The sequence below is a fragment of the Liolophura sinensis genome, chromosome 1 (assembly GCF_032854445.1).
Source record: "Liolophura sinensis isolate JHLJ2023 chromosome 1, CUHK_Ljap_v2, whole genome shotgun sequence".
Taxonomy (NCBI): domain Eukaryota; kingdom Metazoa; phylum Mollusca; class Polyplacophora; order Chitonida; family Chitonidae; genus Liolophura; species Liolophura sinensis.
The window spans coordinates 13,592,540-13,614,348 of NC_088295.1; the positions used below are offsets into that span (position 1 = coordinate 13,592,540).

Here is a 21,809-nt window from a genome sequence, read left to right on the forward strand (position 1 = left end):
ATTTTTTGTTTATTTTTTTATTTAGATATACATTTTGAGTGTTGCTATTGAGATACGCCAGATTCTTCCCATCGTGAGGCTTTGATTGGCTTATAAAGATGGTTCAGGTTACGCCCATATGAAAATCAGGAACGAGATTGAAATGGTACCATTCTCGTGCTTTTGACGGATGGCATTTTATGTTAGAAATGTTTCAATGATTTTAGACATCGACGAGTTTTTAACTTTTTAACTTAAGCCCAGTGATAATATATGTATTTAGTAGGATTGGTGAACTAATTTATATAAGTGAAGCGAATTCAGGAGTCCTGACGTTTGGCTTTTTTCGGATACCACGGGAATGTACAGATTTTTGTGCATTATCATTTTAATATTTTCATACACATTGACGACATGTGTTGCGGCTGACACATGGCTATTTCGTCGTTCCCTGGAGACAGACATTCATTCATTAATGTACGAAATTAACTTCCGAAATAACGTTTTCTGGTACTACCCATTTTTGGACGTAGGCCTGTATGTTCAGGTCTGCGTTTCTATTATGAAAGGTAAAACGCTGATAACTTCTCAGCACCTGGTTGCTGTCCAGTGTTTTCGTCTATTCAAAGGACCTTTAATCAACAGACCAAATCGCCTGTCAACTTAAAGTTTGTTGTAGTCATATGGTTTGAATTAGATTTGGTAGAGCACAACCATGGTTGGTTGTAGTGAGTAGGGGTCAGTACTTTGTTCAACAAACCACCGTATGATCCATGTCTTTGCATCAAGCAGCATCAGCGGATATGCAGTGTGTGTAGGTACTCTGGAGGGATATTAATGGAGAGTAATATTAAGTGCATCCTATGTGTTACCCAAACTCAGCGAAATGTGTATTGTCACTGCATTTCATGAGAATATCGTGCTGATAAGAGAGGTGGATAATGTAGGTCAGTTCACCACACCCTATATATTACATACCTGTAGACTAAGTCGTCTGGATTACAACCTGACATGCCAGACTATAAAACTAAAATGTTCTCAGGTCTATCCTGTCACGCATATATCGTGTGTATAATAAGTTCACACGCTATCGCACTCCTTGAACACAGCGTGTCATATTTGGATTCTCTTAACAGGGTATGCAAGGAATGACAGCCACATCAAACTGCATGCATAAATACGTTTTTTTATTCAAGAGACAGTGGAAAGACATGCTATACAATCTAAAGTACTGAAATATCAACCATCTTAATTCCTTGGTAATTTTGTCGACGTGAAGACAGTGTGACGATTGGGAGCAGACCGTGGTGCAGTGGTTACATGTCGTTCGATCACTGGGATACAAGGGGTGAGGTTTCAGTTCCAGCATTGTTGACAACAAGCTGTCGACATCACTCTAGCTCAGCTATAGTTTGTTTCTATGTGTCTGTAAAATCAGTCGTACTCGCTATCAAAACTGCGATTAGTCAGCGACACGTAACAAGGTACACATGTAATGTTGGAAGTCCATATTCTTGCACAGAAAATGAAGTAAGAACACTTTTCTAGTTCATAATGTTAAACTGCATAAGCTTGGTTTCGACGGCAAGAACTCAAAGCTCAAGAACTTGACATTTGTACGTTTCAATATAATATAACCTTATAACTAAATTTTGTTTTGTCTAGTAGTATATCATGTCAGTATGGTTTTAAAGTTGGGTGTTCGAAAGTTCTGTTAGAAAAACAATGTAGTCTAATCGGTGAGCCAGTGGTGCAGGCTGTGGTACCACGTGTAGTTTGTTCTAACCGCATGTTGGTGCATCTATGGTAAAACAAATTACTCTCCACGTCCATTGCCCAGCATGCCGCTTGTTTTTGAATAATTATGACGTCACCCGAGGCAATTAATTCTTGGTGTTGAAACTAGGCTTAAGGAGTTTAACATTATGAATTATTAAAAGTATTCTAACTGCATTTCCCTTGCAATGATGTAGGCGTACAACGTATCAATGTGTAGAGCTTGTGTTCTTACTTGTCATTTTAATTTTACAGACATTTAAATATAAGCCACTGGCGAAAAGAAATAAACAATAGCTGGGACATAACGTCACACAGACGTCCACGCTGAAAAGTTCGCTAAAAATTAATGCTTGAAAGAAATTACGTGGAAGAAATTTTCGAACAGCCAGCAGGTCCCAGGTAAGATTACTTACGCCATACTCTTAAGCCTGGCTGGTGTGAAGATAACACTTGAAGCGCGGAAATAAATTTTAAGGCAATTTCATTGTCGGTTTGTATGACATAATGAGCTGCCTGGTTACTTCATCTATGTGTCTTGTAAACCTGGTAAAATATCAAAACAATAATTTCTGTAAACTTTCGTGCTTTACCTTGTATCTTATTAATGTCAAAGGAGAAGCAAAAACAGTATTCAGGCCTATCTTTAGATGAGCGCGGAGTGTATAACTTAAGGAAACGTTTGAAAGCAGACGATAGACGTAATTCTATATATATAACGGGCTCTTTTTGTCGGCCATTAGATTTATATTCAACTCGATCTACAGCTTGCCGAACGGTTTGCACCATGGGCGAACCATGTTTTAACATGCTATTGATTTATTTATTTATTTGATTGGTGATTTACACCGTACTCAAGAATATTTCACTTACACGACGGCAGCCAGCATTATGGTGGGTGGAAACCGGGCTCAGCCCGGGGGAATGTGTTAACATGTAATGATGGCTATATATATATATATATATATATATATATATATATATATATATATATATATATATATATATATATATACACATGTACATCTGTAGTAAAGATTCACAAGGGCATATTTTTGATGTCTCGTTGATGTGTACAGTTTGTCTTCTTCGAACGAGATATGAAATGCTCGTGATAAACTTTCCTTCTATAATTCTGATGCTTGTAAAGATCTTGAAACTTCCATAGGTAATGGTATGCCTAATAAATAATTTGTCTGTAAGACGGGAGATGACGGTGGATTTCTACATAAATGGGGATTTCATAGCGATTCAAACAATGTTTATTTATCCATGTATGTCAATAAAACAGTTTTCACTTTCTGCTGGAAAGCCAAGTGTCGACCAGATTCAATTGTACATTTCAGAGCACTTAAACCTGGACGTCTCACAAAGAGTGAAGGACAACACGAGATTACATATACGACGTGAAAGATCGAGATCCAGAGAACCGTTCATCAATTATTACTCCATGTGTGCAACGTAATCCTGCTTTAAGGCCATGTGATGGCAGGAATGTCCAGTAAAGTGTTCCACGTCTCCCGAGGGACTATATAAGTGACCACGTGGATATTGAATACAGCATAATTAATGGTCCCAAAGCCCATGAACTAATCCACTAGATATTCAAACCATTGGATGTTACAGTCATTAATTGTATCATGGTACCCTCAGTGTTTAAAGTATACAAGATCCTACGAGTGCAACTGGAAATAATTTGATTTTCGGTAAGTTAAGAAGTTAGTGTTTAAGCTTACCATGGTCGCCCACTAATGGTTCAGTTTGACTTGACAAAAACAGACGACTGTGGTTTGGGAAGCCTGTTTAGACACATTTACGAATTAACTTGGCCAAATGTATAACTACAAAAGTTAGCCAGACGGCTGAAGAATTATTCTGAAATCCGAGTAATCAGCTTTATTTTCAGTAACAAACTTGGCTGTTTATGCTCAACATCAAGTCGACACTTTTAAAATTCCTGGCGAACGTGCGTAGAGGCTTTATGGCCGGCCCATGAAAGCAAAGTATCAAGAGGTTATATATACCAGTGTATAGACTTTATGGAGATACTGTGCATAGATCCGAGCGACCTAGATACTTGGCGAATCTGGATTGGGACTTCCTGTACATGCACACCTCTGAATCACTTCCTCTTCTTTTATATACGCCTTGGGATTGTCATAATTGTGACAGCGTTTAATTTATGAGTGGTTCGAAATCATGTATATTGTTCTCACGATCTGACGCCATTTTCTCCTGGAAGAAAATGTGTGTACACTGTGGATATAATGTCGCAAATGCTAGTCACGTGAGTTCGATTGATACTGCACAGTCTTATACATGCAGCGCCTCATTCTTGTGTATTATGTTAATTGCATGTTACGAAGGAGGACATACATTCCACATTACTGCTGGCCAGTCGTGTAGTCAAGGAAGTACCCTCGCAGACACCAACTTTCCGCTTGAGGTCTTTTTCATTGTTTTATATGGCATATATGGTAATTATCGTTGTCAGGTAATACGATAAGACACTCTTTCAATATTGCTCATTCAGTCGGCTGACAATGTTTCATGTCACACACACAGGTATTCTTTTGGGGAATCGCTCTATTTCCTACATTAAGTGTGGCACCTGGATGTCTCTCTTGTGTATTTCCCTGCAAGCGAAGGCAAAGAAACCACAAAACGAAGTATGTATAAGATGAAAGACGATTAAACAGTGTCCAGGAAAAGAATTTGGCTTATTTTTTTAATAATTTTTCTGACGGACTAAAATGCATATAAATTATCAGCTTATATGGTGTCCTTTTTGACCACGTTTAAATCAGTGACGTCACATAAGGTTTTTGCTACTTAACACACATAAGACTGCTACATTTCATCACTCAAATTGCATATACAGGTACATGTAGATCTATGAATGCATTCGCCAGTTTGACCTTGAAACGAATTATGTCAGGCAAAAAGTATGGATATGATGGGTCACAATAGACCTCCGTAGAATCTGATTTTTAACCATTTTACTCGGTTACAAAAATTCAAAGAAATAAATCCAAATATTTTCCTGGACATTTTTTAATGGTCTTTCATCTGATATATACTTCATTTTAGTGTTGTATTTGTTTTTAAACCCATGGTGAGTCGAATAACGACCAATTTTGACCAACAATTCAAAACACCAAAGGTATTGCTGTGACGTCACTACCCTTTGGGTAAATCAAGCTATTTTCCTGGACAGTGTTTAATTAATGGTCTTCATCTGATAATTTATTTTCTTTGCCATTGTGACCTCGGTAAAATTGAAGTAATACCATTTGAATGTGCCTTACAAAAGACACAGATACATATAGCATCAAACAGTTGAACTTTATTGCTCTCAGTGGTATCAACATTTGAAGACAGATTTCAATTGCATAGATAAATTCTTAAATATAGGCAGCACTTTATTGTTCTATCTCTCTCTATATGTATCATGTAAATCTTAAATATATGACATGGAAGTCAGTTATAAAGGTAGCACTCGAAATATTAATATCTGGCTATTAAAGATAACATCACAAAAATATAGTACGCTTGCAAAACAGTTATACATGTCTATACGTAATGATATGTACAGGTAAGGTGGACTTTCATAATGCATATGAAAAGTTTGACATTGAGTTCCGTTTAAACTTAAGGTGAGTTGTTAAAATAAAAGCATCGGTGCTATTCAGTCAATATCTCGGGAGTATGGCTAACAGTAAAACATACGGTATATTATATTCCGTAAAAATTTCTGGGGAGCTCACGCAGATATCATTTCTTCTCATTGTGTGTTGTCCAGTCAGATAATTAACAGTTATTGTTACATAGACGTGACAGAAACTTTATATAGGATCGCATAAACAAGACACAGAAAATTGTAAATTAAGTTAGCACTAACTAACTAGGGCAGCAACTCATTGAGTTATGCCGTAGACCGACATCAAATTACACAGATTGAGAATGGTGGGCTTAAAATCGTGAAATAGCGCTATTGGCAGAACAGACTTGCTACTAACACTTGAACGGCCTTCAAAGATACATAAACACAGCACCAGGACGGTAAGAATATATAAGTTCATATACACACAGCTACCATTAGCTACAGTTATCAATATACATGGTAAATTTACTAAAACTACCCTTTAAATATATTACCCTAACTGCGTTGTCCTAGGTTAATATTTTACGATCTCCTTGGGTGTTGGAAAACTGCGCATCTGAACTTCGCACTCGGAACTATGTCAACAATGTTTACAGGCATGACTATGAAAAGAGTTCACCATTTTTTCACAAATTAGCTAATATATGGACAACGCTAAAACAACAGTCACAGTTTACGTTGAATAACTGTTTGCGGAATAACCCAATGATAAGTCAAGTCGTACACTCGTACAATATAATACAACACCAAAAATGTAACGTTAACCGAAAAGCACATATACGTTACTCCTGACAGCACGTGATATATATGCAAGTCGCTAACTAAGTTAAATACGAAAAGTTATAAATGCCAAAGTTAGCTTATCGTGGATTACAAGTATAGTATCGGAATGTGTGTTTTGGAAACTTATTGCATGATTTAGTTTCCTTCTTGAGACAAAGACAGCAAAATCATAAGCGTAGTAAAATAGAACACACTACTAATATCGCAGCTAGAGACCAACGAGAAGATGAGATTAAACGCGTAACCAAATAACGTATATAGCTATAGTCATCTGTTACAACGGAGAAACCTGAATGCCAAAGTCCTGTCGTGCAGTGATAATTATACTTGTACATATACGTTATATGAAATCATGACGTCCCGATATTCAGAAAAAACAGAAGCGCAAATCTTCCCTCTCATGGTGCTCCCTTTGTTAACGTTAACTATGTAATCGAGCTGCTCTACTCAACTTGTCGGATTTCTGTAATACACCTGTTATCTGTGTTAGTATATGTATATAAGTACTGTTGACTTCCCCTAAGCTGTAACCATAACGACCGTTGCTTTCCATACAAGAAGGATTCCTTGAAACTGTGCATGCCTGCATTTTTGTTCCTAATGTTTAGGGGTAAATTGTAGATTAAATCCCGTACGAGAAGTAAACTCTAAAAATAATAGGACCTTACGACGAAACATGTCCAACCAGGATCTTGGCAACCCTGTTTAATCACTGGATGTGTGATCTCTTCCTTGGACTTGTTGCTTGAATTCCACAAAAGAGTGTCATGTGGTATGGGGTACCTTCTATTACTGCCATTGCCAGTGGTGTTCACCGTAGGCCACTGCTGGCCGGTTGGACATCTCCACGATGTAGGGGTAGGCCGCCGCGGGACGAGCATGTTGGTAAAACATCTTGTTATAGTACGGGTCCTCCACATAGCCCGGGTCCTGAATTAACATGGGTCCGCCAGAATACCGGTGTTTGAGGATTTCATCAGAGTCCTCCATTTTCTGTTCACTTTTCAGCATCCATGCGGCAATAATGTAGCAGACTGCACATATGGCCGCTAAAATCATGCCGGTCCAGCCCAGAATGTAAGACCAGTCGTAACGTCTGCTGGACGCGTCTTTCAATTCCTACAGCACAATGGTCACATTCATGTAGCCTACACGTAGTCTTAGTGCTAACAATAGACACTAATACAGACCATATACGAATTTTTGTTTTCGTTGTGAGTTCTGAAAAATGGTCTGTAAATTCCCAAATAGCTTTGGCCATTCATCTAAACCCATTCATTTTACAACGTATTAAATGTCCTGTCCTCAGTGATAAAGGACATCTGAACAAAACACTTCACTAATTCTAAATATACACACTAGTGCTTTAATCATGTTAAAATCATAGTCCATGGATCCATCATATTGCGAAATGGCTATATTGCCACGTAACCCAAAAAATGCACTCATTAACTATCACAAATTGTATACTTGTACATGGCCTTCCATGACCTCAAAATTGCTCACCAGTGCATTCTAAAGAACAGTTTAGGCTTTCTAAGAACATACCTATAAGGATGTTTAAGACGTTTCTCATGAGTTTCTATATGATGGTAGTTCTCTTGCCTGTGATACTTAATACAGAAAAGGCCTTCTTATTTATTTAGCCCACTGATGTTTGTTTAACGCCGCGCCTGAAGAATTTCTCTGCTACAACAGAGGTCAAGTTTAGGAGTGGACTGTGAGTGGAAAATAATCTGTTAAATTTAACAGAAATTCTGTTGTCCGAGTGATGCTGAAATGTATTTCTGTTATTGTACCAGGTTATTCTGTTAAATATAGCACAAATATTGTATTAAATCGACATGCTCTATTAGACTAACATGATATTATGTCGAATATGACAAAATTTTATGATATGACAACATTATATGATATGAATACATTATAGCATCACTCAAACAACAGACTCTCTGTTAATTAACAATGAACTAAAATTAACAGATCTGGAAACCTGAGTTCATGGAGTACGCCACCATTTCCATGATAAACCCCCTGATTTAAAGCCGCTGCCGAACCAGTGATAGCTTGGGTCATGTCTGGGGTCGTGCCTGCGGCCCCATTGTTCAGAGGCCGGTACGCTCTGGCGAGAACATGGCTCTAACTCGGTGAGCCTGCTGGGCCTGTCTATAGGACACGATGTAATATAAGAGGCTGTGGACAGCACAAACGATGTAATATGAGGCTGTAGATAGGACACGTCGCAATGCAAGGGGCCGTACTTAGGACGAGATGTATTATAAGAGGCTGTAGATAGGACACGATGCAATGCATGAGGTTATAAATAAGGAACGATGTAATATAAGAGGGTGTAATTAGGAGATCTTTTTATAAAAGCAAGGGGCTGTAGATAGGACACGATATAATATCAAAGGTTGTAAATGGGACAAGATGTAATATAAGAGGCTGTAGCTAGGAGGCGCTGTGGTATAAGAGGCTGTAAATGGCACACGAAGTAATATAAGAGTCTGCGGATAGTCGGATGAAGTATGAGAGTAGCACAGGTACGACACGATGCAGTATAATAGCTGATAGGTAGGGCAAAAAAGCTAGTCATGTACACATTCCTAAACTCACCTTTGGCCAATTCTGGTAGAACTGTTCACCGTCAGAGCGATCTGTGATCGTGTTCCTCTCTATGTACTCAGCGCCATGGAAGAAGGCTATAGCAGCAGCCGTGGAAAATGCTGCAAAGAGTTACATTGACATATACTGTGTACATTTATAGACAATGTCTTATGTACCCTTGTATGGAACGACATAAACCATTCACTGAACATGTGAAAGCGAATCCCCACTTGTAAAAGTGGGTGTCACCCAAATAACGTTTGTTTGCGTTGTACACGGGAAGTGCAAGCAGATCTGCACAGACCAGGTAAGAAAACCTAAATACGCAATGTATTACGACATTATACAAGTCTACAAAAAAAAATCGAGTTGCAATTGTTTGTCTCTATACATTAGTATGAACAAGCAGATGGGCACAATCAGAGCGTGAACACAGGCCGAATATATTATAAAGGTTCACACGAATCCAAACCTTTCAAGAAAAGTTCTTATCTTCGTTTAATAAGTGAAACTTTTATAGATTTGACTGCCTTTATCTTTACTTTAAATATGAAAAAAATATAAAGCACAAAAATATATAAATACAATTTGCTGATTTTTCATCCGAAGTCACATGTCAGATAACATGTGGGCAAAGACACTAGCGTACCAGCATACTAATTAATGAAACATGCTCCCTGCCTGACCAATGTATAGAAACCTGTCAACAATAGGACCAGTTTGTTGTGGTGCATGCGGCTTAAACCTAGCAAACCAAGGTTATTTAGATTCCTCCCTTAAAGGCACGAGTTTCAAAACATTGAAACTGCATATTGTTTGAATCCAATGAAGAAAAAGTTTTTTTATTTACCTGACGTGAATGCGAAAAGACCGGCGGCTTTAAGAAAACCGGGATGTCGCTTACAACAGATGACCATTCCAACAACAAAGGCAACAGTATATGTTACCAGCCCTATGGCCAAGAAAGCCAAGTGACATCGCAATAAATCTGAAAACCAAAGTATAATCAAACGATGCACATCTGAGCATATCTCATGTGGCGTACATGTATATACTGTGGCTAAAGCCGTACTAGTGCATATGGCCTTAGGGGCCTTAGCTATATACTTACATATGTATATATACACACAACCACGTACATGAAAATATTCCGCGTTACCCCAGGAACCATTCTCAGTAACATATAATCTCATCCATGTGAAATGAAAATCATTTACATTCTAGATGTACCATAACCATATAACCAAACCGAAGAAAAAGCAATCGCCTGCGGTTACATACGTTACGTACAGACATAAAAAGAATACGCACTTAATATTGTAATATATTAAGTCTGCTCTACACTCAAATATGTATCGTGATCAGCTTTAACACATGTTTACATGTAGGAAAAAAAAGGTCATAAAAATCCGTAAACTGAAATACCTAAAAAAATTCAATTTGAAAATTACATTTAAAATGAGAAAACTGCAAAGGTCAGTACAAACTATGGTATATACATGCACAGACTCTACTACTTACGTAGTCTAGCCCAATACTGGCCACTGTACCTGTCACTGACAGTTTTTATCTCCGGTTCGTAATTGACGTTGAAACAATTGATGTCTAAGGAACCACTGTTGTCGTCCACAACTGGAATGAGAGAAGAAGAAGAATCTTAATTTATGATAAAAGAAATGAATAGGAATAGACGAATAGCTCTAAATAGATGATTTCACCTTCACCACTCCCCAATATTATTACAACTACTAACACCAGTTATAATTAATGTGTAATAATCACCACAATATAACTGGCGAAAAAAGGAAAATAAAACGAACCCTCAGCTACACTATACTGTCTGGTTCGAGGCATTTACTCTGCGCCTGAAAACATAGTTTGATCACGGCTTGACCAGATGCCACCTTCGAGGAATAGCAACCGTTTAGCTGAATAGCATTTCAACAAATTCTTTCATAAACACGACTCACTGTAATTCTACTTATTTTAAGGACAGATATTATGCAAGATAAAAATTACATTTTTTGGCCTCTTTTTTTTCGGAAAGGTAAAGTAGATGGGCTAACAAATGTGATAAAAGTGATACTGTGTATTACTGTTACAATTCCATGAGTACTGGCTAAAAACCGCAGACCTCATGAAGATGTCCTAAAAATTAGAAGAATTAAGGTAGTTCCTGTGGGGGTTATATTTTTACCTCTGCTCATAAAGCTTAGCAAACACAACCTGATCTGGGAGAGAAGACAAAGTGGGCCGGTTAGCGTCTGTGTTTTACCTCTCTGATCTACCAAAGTACAGTAATGGACAACCAACAATACACTGCCCAAGGTCTGCAATTGTCCAAACATCCCACATACTTCAAGTATTCATTCCAAGACGCTCACTGTTAGTCACTGAGACAACGCGGTGTTCAGGAATACACGTATAGCAGAATACAAAGGCAAGCAAAACTGGATATCCATATGAGTCAAAGCTATACAGATTACAAAGGGAGCCAGAGCTATACAGAGTACAACAGGAGCCAGAGTTATACAGATTACAAAGGGAGCCAGAGCTATACAGATTACAAAGGGAGCCAGAGCTATACAGAGTACAGAGGGAACCAGAGCTATACAGAGTACAAAGGGAGCCAGAGCTATACAGATTACAAAGGGAGCCAGAGCTATACAGATTACAAAGGGAGCCAGAGCTATACAGAGTACAGAGGGAACCAGAGCTATACAGATTACAAAGGGAGCCAGAGCTACACAGGTTACAAAGGGAGCCAGAGCTATACAGATTACAAAGGGAGCCAGAGCTATACAGATTACAATGGGAGCCAGAACTATACAGATTACAAAAGGAGCCAGAACTATACAGAGTACAAAGGGAGCCAGAGCTATACAGATTACAAAGGGAGCCAGAGCTATACAGATTACAAAGTGTGCCAGAACTATACAGAGTACAAAGTGTGCCAGAACTATACAGATTACAAAGGGAGCCAGAGCTATACAGAGTACAAAGGGAGCCAGAACTATACAGAGTACAAAGGGAGCCAGAGCAATACAGATTACAAAGGGAGCCAGAGCTATACAGATTACAAAGGGAGCCAGAGCTATACAGAGTACAAAGGGAGCCAGAACTATATAGAGTACAAAGAGAGCCAGAGCTATACAGATTACAAAGGGAGCCAGAGCTATACAGATTACAAAGGGAGCCAGAGCTATACAGAGTACAGAGGGAACCAGAGCTATACAGATTACAAAGGGAGCCAGAGCTACACAGGTTACAAAGGGAGCCAGAGCTATACAGATTACAAAGGGAGCCAGAGCTATACAGAGTACAAAGTGTACCAGAGCTATACAGATTACAAAGGGAGCCAGAACTATACAGAGTACAAAGGGAGCCAGAACTATACAGAGTACAAGGGAGCCAGAGCTATACAGATTACAAAGGGAGCCAGAGCAAAGACTGGGTTTAAACAAATCGCTAACCACTTGATTTTCATAACAGCAGAATGTTTATTTGGGTGTACATAAGGTTATATCACAAAACACGAGGTGTTTCAAAGAACAAACACCTTCTAGAGAGCCTTGAGCAAATCGTATTTTTTTGTAATAAGCCAACTATACTGATCACGTGTTCTACTGAAAAGCAAGCCTACGAAAACACGCATTACATTTTTTTTCTTCCTATTCTGTTTCCCTGAGTACTCAATCAAACCAAGACGACAAATATGGAAAAGTTATAACATTCTACAATCAGTCTTCATATCGTGCACAGTGCCATGTGTGGTAGCACACACAAAAATAACACGTGGCAACTAGAAAGTACCATAGCTATGAGAAGGCGGTGCAAAGATTCACAATATGTGAATTCCTGCTTTTTCATTGTTCGTTGTTTAAAACCATAATCAAGAATTTTTCACTTATACAACAGCGACCAGCTTATGGATAACATAAAGATCAGGAGTAAACCACAGGCTTTTGGCAAGTTACTGGTGAACTCCCAGAACCTTAATCTCTGTGGATCTGTCGACCCAACTTATAAAAGTAAAGCTGAACATTTTAATACCGTCATACTTCAAGCGTTGCGTGTAGTACGTGTTGTGAAGATACTAATTCTCAAGTTGAAAACACTTTTATATGATTTTTCTGTATCAGAAATAGAGCAATACACAGAGAAAGAAATATATTTGGATTTGGGCTGGACGTTAATCTGAACACACGATGAGTAACTTTCTTTTGGTGGCTTAAGCTGCACGTATACAGTATCTAAGTTTTTGAAAATAAACAGTGTCTGTATACTTTATAAAAAAAGTTACGAACCGCTTAGAACAAGACAACAATAATGTAATACCACACAATTGTAAACATCACTCAAATGCCTACATGTGTCTCAATAGGAGCAACCACATACGTCGAAGATTATTTTAAAATACCTGTTTTCCGTGTTAAAATTATCTTATACAATCTTTTACTCGTTTCATCAATTAGCATTAGATGAAGGCTTGAGCACGTTGTGGTCGTTTTGCGTGACGTTTTGAAATATTAATAGGTTAACGTTTACATAAGTGTGAATACAGCGCACAGCGGGGCTGGCATGGTAAACTCGTTCTGTATAACATCATAATGTATCCAGCGTATATCAACCCTATAACATCGTGGTTAACCTTAAGAGGTGCGTTTTCGCTTATTTGATTTCTGTCCTCACAACCTCTGTTTACTAAATCTCGTAAACATACCCCAGTGGCCTGTGTTTTATTAGCTCAGCGCGTATAGGCCTATGGCTTTATAACATACATTAGCCTTTTCGGTGTTATAAAGATCATCAATACGTACAATCAGTCTCGTTGCCTTGAACACACTCGCGGAAAAGCCCCCTGTTTCGTGAGTGGTAAAACCTTAGGCTCTTCTCTGAACGGGATTGAGTTCTCAGATCTTTAGGCAGTTGAGTCCGATCCACTGTGTAAGATACCCAATAATCCGTAGAGAAGGACAGAGCGTAGAACAGCAAGACAAACGGTCCAAGCAAACTCGCCACACAGGCGAGGACGGACGAACACCTGGTCATCGTGAGGCTGGGGAAGCTCACTGATAACGCAGAGAAACACACCAACGTCTTAACCCTTCGGGAAATGGTTTGCAACTGTCCACAGGTGTCCAAGCCGTGCTAATGTCCTGCTATGTCCGTAAGGCTGGTAAATCCACCCGTCAGAGTCTCTCTCACCTGAGTCTATAAGCACAGGATGGCCACACCCTCTTTTCAGTGTTAAAAAGTCTTCTCGTATTTTCTCGAGCAATCACGTCCAAGGAGCGTTAAAAACTCCTTGTATCAAGAAAACTGAGATATTATTTTGTTGGTTTTCGGTGAGTGGAATGTTAAATATAGGAGTCGGGCCATTCGCCGTCACTCCAGCGGCAAGTAGGCCAGCCAGTCAGGTAAGGTATGTAGGAAACTTGAGCCTACCTGGGTACCGTCCCCAGTTAATAGACTACCCAATCCCGCTGGCTGGGCTTACCGTACCTGAACTCTGGTGTTATTAACTGAGCAGCCAAGCAGAACTAACATTTTATCTGTCCCGTACTTGTTAAGTGTAAAACAGGCGGCATGGACACGACAGAATACTGTGCTATAAAAATCCCTCAGCAGTAAGCCTACATGTTGCACACGGTTTACATGCGATAATGTTGCTCTAATTATGTATCCTTATAAATTCACGCAGCCACTCGCTGTTGCGTCACAACCAGGGCTTAGTATTTACCTATTTACAATGTTAAGGTTTTAAAAGAAGCCTTAACCTGACATTAAGTGCTCCAAAGTTGATAGACAGAACAAACTGACAGAAAGACAGACAGGTGCGACTGTCACGAAGAAGAGAGAGTCGTGGGTTTTTGACCACGAATGATAAGAAATATGAAACCTCGGGAAAGGAACTTAGCACATTGGCCGAATATAGAACAATTACATAACATAGATAATGATATTATTAGGCATAGTTTCATGTGGAATATGTATGGCTCGTTGATGAAGCTGTATGCAGTCGTGCCATGACGAGAAATGTTTATGCTCTAAGTCTTGTTATATAGGAGGGTTTGTTAAATACCGAATAATGGTTGACACGGAATGCTGGGAGTTGACGGTTACATCATACATGATGTAGGCGGGATGTACATGTTTTAGAGGACAACTGTAGACAATGCCAATAATAACACACAGACAGACAGGAAACGGTAAATACAGTCACATGTGATACAAAGCATGTATCGTAACGTTGTAGATACGTGCACAGTGTGCCCGAGTGTGAGGTGATACAGATTGCATTATATCTGCAAAAATAAGATGGAAGAGCATATCATACAGTTTTAAACACTGCAACAAGCTCAGTAACAGACACACGAAAAAATAGTGAATAAAGGATTGATGAAAAAATATGGTATCTTGGAAATATTGATTAAAATGGGAATATCAAGTGTCATTATTCTTTTACATTTGTCCACATACATGCGCGTTTGTTTATTGTATTGAGTGTTACTAAATGTTTCTTTTCGAAATCAGACGCCTGCAAAATGTGCGCACAATACAGCTAATGGAATAAATACAGAATACCTATATTGCATGCACGCAGTAACAAGAAAGGTGAAATAAACTTTAAATACTGGGTATGGAATCCATGTTTGTTCCTTTGGTCACATCAGTTACGCTGGTATAATATCCTACTCATGTGTTATATGAGCGTAGGTCTAAGTCAGACGATTATAAAGTGTATCCTGGTGAAGTCTGGGATAAATCATTGGCGTCCTGATCTAAAGGGGTTAGTCAGCCTCACCCAGAATTGTGACACGAGTCAGGTCGGTGACTCAAGAGTTCTGTCTTGGGAAAGATTGCTCCTCACCATTCATTACATAGAACTGGGCGTTTGAATAATTTAGAACAAATATACTCATGTGCGTGTTCAACACGTTCACGCAGTAATGAACACTGCCAATTTGAAGAGCTGGGTTTACCGCTTTAAATAGATATAATGCTATACTGGAGGTGAAAGGACTAACACATGTAACCTCTGACCTGTATGACGTATAGAGGCGAATGTAAACCACGTAATCTTTGTGAGAAAACACAAAATTCCCCATAATATTGGAAAGCACTAAAATCTGAACGATATCTGAACTAGATTGTGAATTTAAAAAATTGCTCTTTTTTACCACTTGACTCCAACACACTTATTTCTTTCACCCTGCAAAACATTTTATCTTCATTTATACATTTATCTCACTATAATGTACGTTTTGTTGGAAAACATTTAACTTTAAACATTATGTCAACTTCCATTTTCTGTCAGTGAGCTATTGTGAGATTTCGACCAAATTGACGAAATTTACTGCAGAGAATTATGAACGCTCAATGAAAGCGCCAGCTGTAAGGGGAGACTACTTTGTTAGCACGACACTGGGCCCGGGCCGGTTTGCTCCAACCATAATGCTGGTCGCAGTCGCATAAAGTGAAATACACTTCAGTGCAACATAAAACATGAAATAAATAAACAATGAAGTAAATAACTAAAATTGCCTGTATTGGCCATCTGTTACAGATATCTTTCTTCTTTTCGCCACTTGACTGTCAAAGAACGGAGGCGCTTCATCCTAGAAAACTTCGATCGATTTATTTTACCATGATGTACGCCTGTGTTTCAACCCAACGATCACAACAGCTGCGTCTTGCCTTCACAGACATTATAATTCTTTCATCACGAAACCATTCATTCGTGTCTATATGAAACCATTCAGTCCTGGTACATTCAGGTGTTCATAACATCCTTACATTCATTTTTTCACACACATCTTGCTATCACCACATTCGTACACTAGTCGTTCATAACATCCATGGAACATAAAACTTGGAGGCCCTTCCTAGCCTCCATACATTGAACCTTCACAACCGCCTTACGCTAAAGCCATTTACAACCTCCACACATCTGCCATTCATGATCTCCGTACATTGACACCTTTGGTAGAGCGTCCGCTTTGGGGCCGGTAGATTCAGGATCAATCCTTGATCGAGTCACACCTAAGACTTTAAAAGAGGAAGTTGTAACTTCCTCGTGCAACAACTGGTTGATCCGTATCAGTATAATGGCTCGGGCGAGGCGACTTACTTGCCTTCGGTAAGTCGTCTCAGTGAAGCAGCACTAAATAAAAGAGCGGTGGAAATCCGTCCTGCAACAAGGAGGCACATTACACGTACATGCACCCTAAGGATTTCTTCGTCGTCATATGACTGAAAAATTGTTGAGTGCGACGTTAAACCCCAAGCACTCACTCACTCACTCATTGAACCTTTACAACCTCCTTACGCTACAGCCATTCACAGCCTCCCCAGATCTACCATTCATGAACTCCGTACATTGAACCTTCACAACCTCTTTACAATACAGCCATTCACAGCCTTCGCACATCTACCATTCATGACCAATGTACATTGAACCTTCACAACCTCCTTACGCTACAGCTATTTACAGCCTCCACACATCTACCATTCATGACCTCCGTACATTGAACCCTCACAACCTCCTTACATAACAGCTATTCACAGCCTCCGCACATCTACCATTTACGACCTGTGTACATTGATCCTTTACAACCTCCTTACGCTACAGCCATTCACAGCCTCCGACATCTACCATTTATGACGTATGTACATTGAACCTTCACAACCTCCTTACAATACAGCTATTCACAGCCTGCACACATCTACCATTTATGACCTATGTACATTGAACCTTCACAACCTCCTTACAATACAGCCATTCACAGCCTGCACACATCTACCATTTATGACGTATGTACATTGAACCTTCACAACCTCCTAACAATACAGCCATTCAAAGCCTCTGCAAATCTGACATTCATGATCTCCGTACGTAATACAGCCGTTCATGATCTCCGCAAATTTGCCGTTCACTAGTTTTGTACATCAGCCCTTTGCAATCGGTAAAGGTGGGAGAAAACTGGGCATAGCCCTGGGAAAACACATGACCATCCGCAGGTTGATGTCAAACATATACGTGCAGACATAATGCTCAGCGACCGCAATGAGGATAGGCTCCTGACTGTGATATATATGTATGTACATGTTTGATCAAGTGCATTCATCCCCTAGAATTCTAATCTATGCTGCCTTCGCTGATCTGTAAGCCTTAATATTTTACATCGGTCTCATCTTTCTAATTGAGCAGGGTCTTGTCACCTTGATGGTTGATGACAGACAATTCATACATTCACGATCAGATGGCACGACTTCGCACATCATTGGCGAAACCTTACAGATGATGTAGCCACGGTATTAGGCGCAGTACTTTCCCAAGCCCAAGTACGTTGATGATTGGTTAAGGAGTATTGAGCAGCCATGAATATGACGACTATGACATATCCAAATACTATTTAACTGACAGTCCGAGTACTATACTTTCCCATCTGTCATTGGGGGTTTCTACCATTCTACAGCAGGCGCATTTTCGGTGAATTTGTCGCTTCTACCTGTAATCTGCATACTTTTAAGGGCCAGACAGTTCTTATCACCTATAACGTGTAGAAAATGTCATCACGATGACCACCCAGGTAGCATAATTAAGCGTAACCCTACCTGGAACTGACATCTATACGCCCAATCGTCAAACCTATGATGAATCGACTTAACCTCCTATAGGTGTGAAATTCAAATCGACATGACCTTGTAGTGTTTTCAACTATTTACATCTTCAATTAATAGAGCGACTCGCCGTACTCATACGTTCACATCGGATCTCTTGCAATTCATGAACGCATGTGCATTGTCGCTAGCCTTGTCAGACTGGCTTGAGTAGTAAAGCTTGAAGATTAACTGCCATTGATGACACTCGCAAATGACGGACGGTGGCCAGAAATGAAACGCAAAAAACACGATCATTGCAGCCAGACTAAGAAAGTTGAAATGCACTCTGTTACCTTATTTTTTCTACAGACATGCCGTCTTGCACAGTTTCGGCACATTCTGCCATTACGATCCTGAATACATACATATTCTTCACACATTCAACAGGTCAAACCCCCCATTTACACAACAATTCAAGATGTACTAGAGTATTAATTTCTTATAATTCATTAAACGCTGAGTAATTTGGGCCAGTTATACATTTATCATTAGATCCTTCAATCAAACAAAAAAAAGTAAAAAAAAAACTATCGTTATCAAGCAGTTTATAGACAGACGTGGATTACCTTGCTGGTTGTCATTATATCCTTATGTTAATTGTATTTACTTTGCTAAACTATGAGCAATGTTAGAGCTTAAAGTTTTATCAATGTTAGCTTCTTAAAAGTAGAGGTAATACTTATCAAAATCTTATGAGACCGGTTTGAATAATTAAGCCTACACCGAGACTTTGCTACCCAGTAATATACAGAAAGTAACTTCCATAAAACTCATCTCATCTCATTCTAATGCTATTGTGACATCGCCATTGTTTGCCGCTATTTGCATCTATCCACCTTGCATTTAGCACGTTAACACCTCGGTGTTTTCAACCGTTCGGAACACTGCATTTTCAACCGTACAAGCATGTAGTCTCATAGGCACTATTCTAGGCTGCTGAATCCCGCTCCAGGACTCCCCCTTTTATGCTAAAATGATTTGTGTAAATATTCTGGCCACTTGCTATACTGACGCCTGTTTTTTTGCTTTGCACACCAGCTCTCCTGATAGATGGCAAACGTTGGTCTGAAACGCCCCACTTCTTGACTGATTCCGTATGCAGTGACGCTCAATGATCCAACCTTCCATGTGCAGCAAGAACGGGCTGCAATGAGGTAGTTTTTAGTATGTCAAATTTTAACAGTTGCTGCATTTATCACCCGGTGTTCTAAGAAGAAAAAAAATCTCATTTTGCGGATTTACGCTATTTCTGTATATCCTGAGCTGTTCGATATACGCCCCTTCAAACACCAATGCATTTCTGATATTTTCTGAATGATTAATTCCAGGTTGTATTAGGATTCGATCTTCGGTGTTTTGTCGCAGTATAAGTCCAAGAATAGCAACAGAATTTGACGGGTCTGACAAAAATAGCCGAATGACTCCATAAGTGGGTTATTGTCAATATTGTTGAGCTAGTGACCTTTCGTCTGAACTGACGCGTGTTTATGATTAGTCTAACTGATACAAATACCACACCAGACCAAGCCCGGTCCCAAATCGTAATGTAATAGAGACGAAAACACGGAGCTTTGTGCTTGGTATGGTCTTGAGTCTCAAATCCCTAAAGACATATACTCATCCTGAAAGTCGACATGTTCCGGAGAAATATTCTGGCCGAACGCCTAAGCTTGTCAACAACTTTAGATCCTTCAAACAGCATGTGGAATTCAGCGTCGTCAAACAGAAAGGATGAAGTGAAGTACGTGAGATTTAAAGCGGTCTACAAGTTAGAGTAAAAGTTTAACACGCCATTCCATAGTCAAGTTAATAGATCGTCACAAATGTAGATAAAATTCCAATGAAAACCATTACCATAAGTCACGCCTTTTACAGACGCTATGACCCCAACAACAAATATGTTACAATAAATTAAAACAAAATTTGTTAAGAATTGAAGTGAAAGCAGCATTGAACTATTATTTGAAGCCATGCCCCACTACCATCTTATTCATGAATAATCTGAACCTATTTAGGACGAGTTGAATCTGTCCTGCGTATGAGGGTTAATGAGAATTCAAGGACAGCAAACGCCAAATATTTCCAACTTTGCCTATAAAAACAACCTCAAAGAACAGTTTGTATAAAACGATAGAGGAAATGATTTAAAGCTATATTATCATGTGTATTAAATAGTGTTGTATGTACTCGTTGTCATTGTTCAAGCTTTATGTGTTGCTAACGTCTTTCTGACCGTGATTGCTAGGCAACCTCACTTTGGATCAACCTTTTCCAAAAGATACAGCGCGTTGTACGACAAAGACTGTGTAAAAAATCTGATCCGGGAATCCTTTACGGAATCATTTTCCTCAATGGAATTGCTTTTCAAATTGCCATAAAAAGTGCTGCAGGAACCAATGACTTCTCTCCTTTTCGTCTTCAACAGTCTTGCAAAGCTGCATTTTGTCAAAGTGGGCATCCCACGGCTTCAAGTGCCAAATATAGTTATTACCACGCCTGTGGTATAAGGTCTTATTGAACGGGAACCTAGGCCAGTAGCATGTAACCTTATCATTGCATTCCTTAACATTTGTGTTGCATCCTGCCACCGATAATCAACGTTTCATTTTTATGCCCAAAATACAAAAGCAGGCCGATTCAAATATCATAATCTTAATTTGTGTAATTGGTAGCTTTGAAGCATGTCACACACTAGTCCTGTGACCGAATTTGTATTCTCTGCATCCATGGACAGAACGAAAACATATATCTTCTGCAAAATGTGATGCAATAACTAAACTGAACGTGCTCTAATTGTGTATTTCTTCCCAACAATGACAAGAAGATTAGTTTTTAACTAACCCTTTTACCTTATATAACAAATCAAATGTTGGAACCTTTAACGAAAACTTCTACTAACGCCCACAACCGTTTCCGGTGAGTAAATGTACATTTATTTTCAAAGACTCTCGTACGACCTTCTCGTTTAAGGTACGAATAGAAAGCTATATTTATAACCATAATAAAATATAAGCCAATATGCTTGACTTGGGTGTCACTCGGGCAATACCTTGCAAAATCAGTGCGTTGTTGATTATCAACGTCAGGAAGGACAGAACGCGATTGTAGAGGTAAAAATGCCTTTTCATATAGGTTCCCTACAAGCTGAACCTAAAAGTAAGCACAATAACGTCTTATGTACAGAATGAGGCTCTAGCTTTTTCTACAGCTAACATTAAGCGGTTTGAAGTGATAAATGGGCAACACCCGTTCCGCCACCGCCTGTCGTAATTTTTCGAAGCGCATTAAAACCGGAAGAAAGCAGGGTCTTTATACCAATTGTAGGGCGCCT

General features: G+C 39.2%; 1 protein-coding gene across 1 annotated transcript; it reads right to left on the bottom strand.

Moving 5' to 3' along the window:
* Nucleotides 1-5,088: 5,088 nt before the first annotated feature.
* Nucleotides 5,089-14,114, bottom strand: LOC135475313 (uncharacterized). Its single transcript, XM_064755165.1, has 5 exons — nt 13,630-14,114; nt 10,331-10,441; nt 9,660-9,797; nt 8,819-8,928; nt 5,089-7,321 (listed from the first exon to the last, which is right to left on the bottom strand). Exons 1-5 carry the CDS (start codon nt 13,859-13,861, stop codon nt 6,992-6,994), a joined length of 921 nt encoding a protein of 306 aa, XP_064611235.1. The 5' UTR covers nt 13,862-14,114; the 3' UTR covers nt 5,089-6,991.
* Nucleotides 14,115-21,809: the final 7,695 nt, after the last annotated feature.

What these genes read in the sequence shown, in the direction of transcription:
- LOC135475313 (XM_064755165.1), bottom strand. Translation starts at nt 13,861, where the DNA reads ATGACCAGGTGTTCGTCCGTCCTCGCCTGTGTGGCGAGTTTGCTTGGA. An exon ending in TCAAGGCAACGAGACTGATT is followed by an intron (nt 10,442 to 13,629) that starts GTACGTATTGAT and finishes CTCTCATTCCAG; the next exon opens with TTGTGGACGACAACAGTGGT. An exon ending in CCAGTATTGGGCTAGACTAC is followed by an intron (nt 9,798 to 10,330) that starts GTAAGTAGTAGA and finishes TTTGGTTTTCAG; the next exon opens with ATTTATTGCGATGTCACTTG.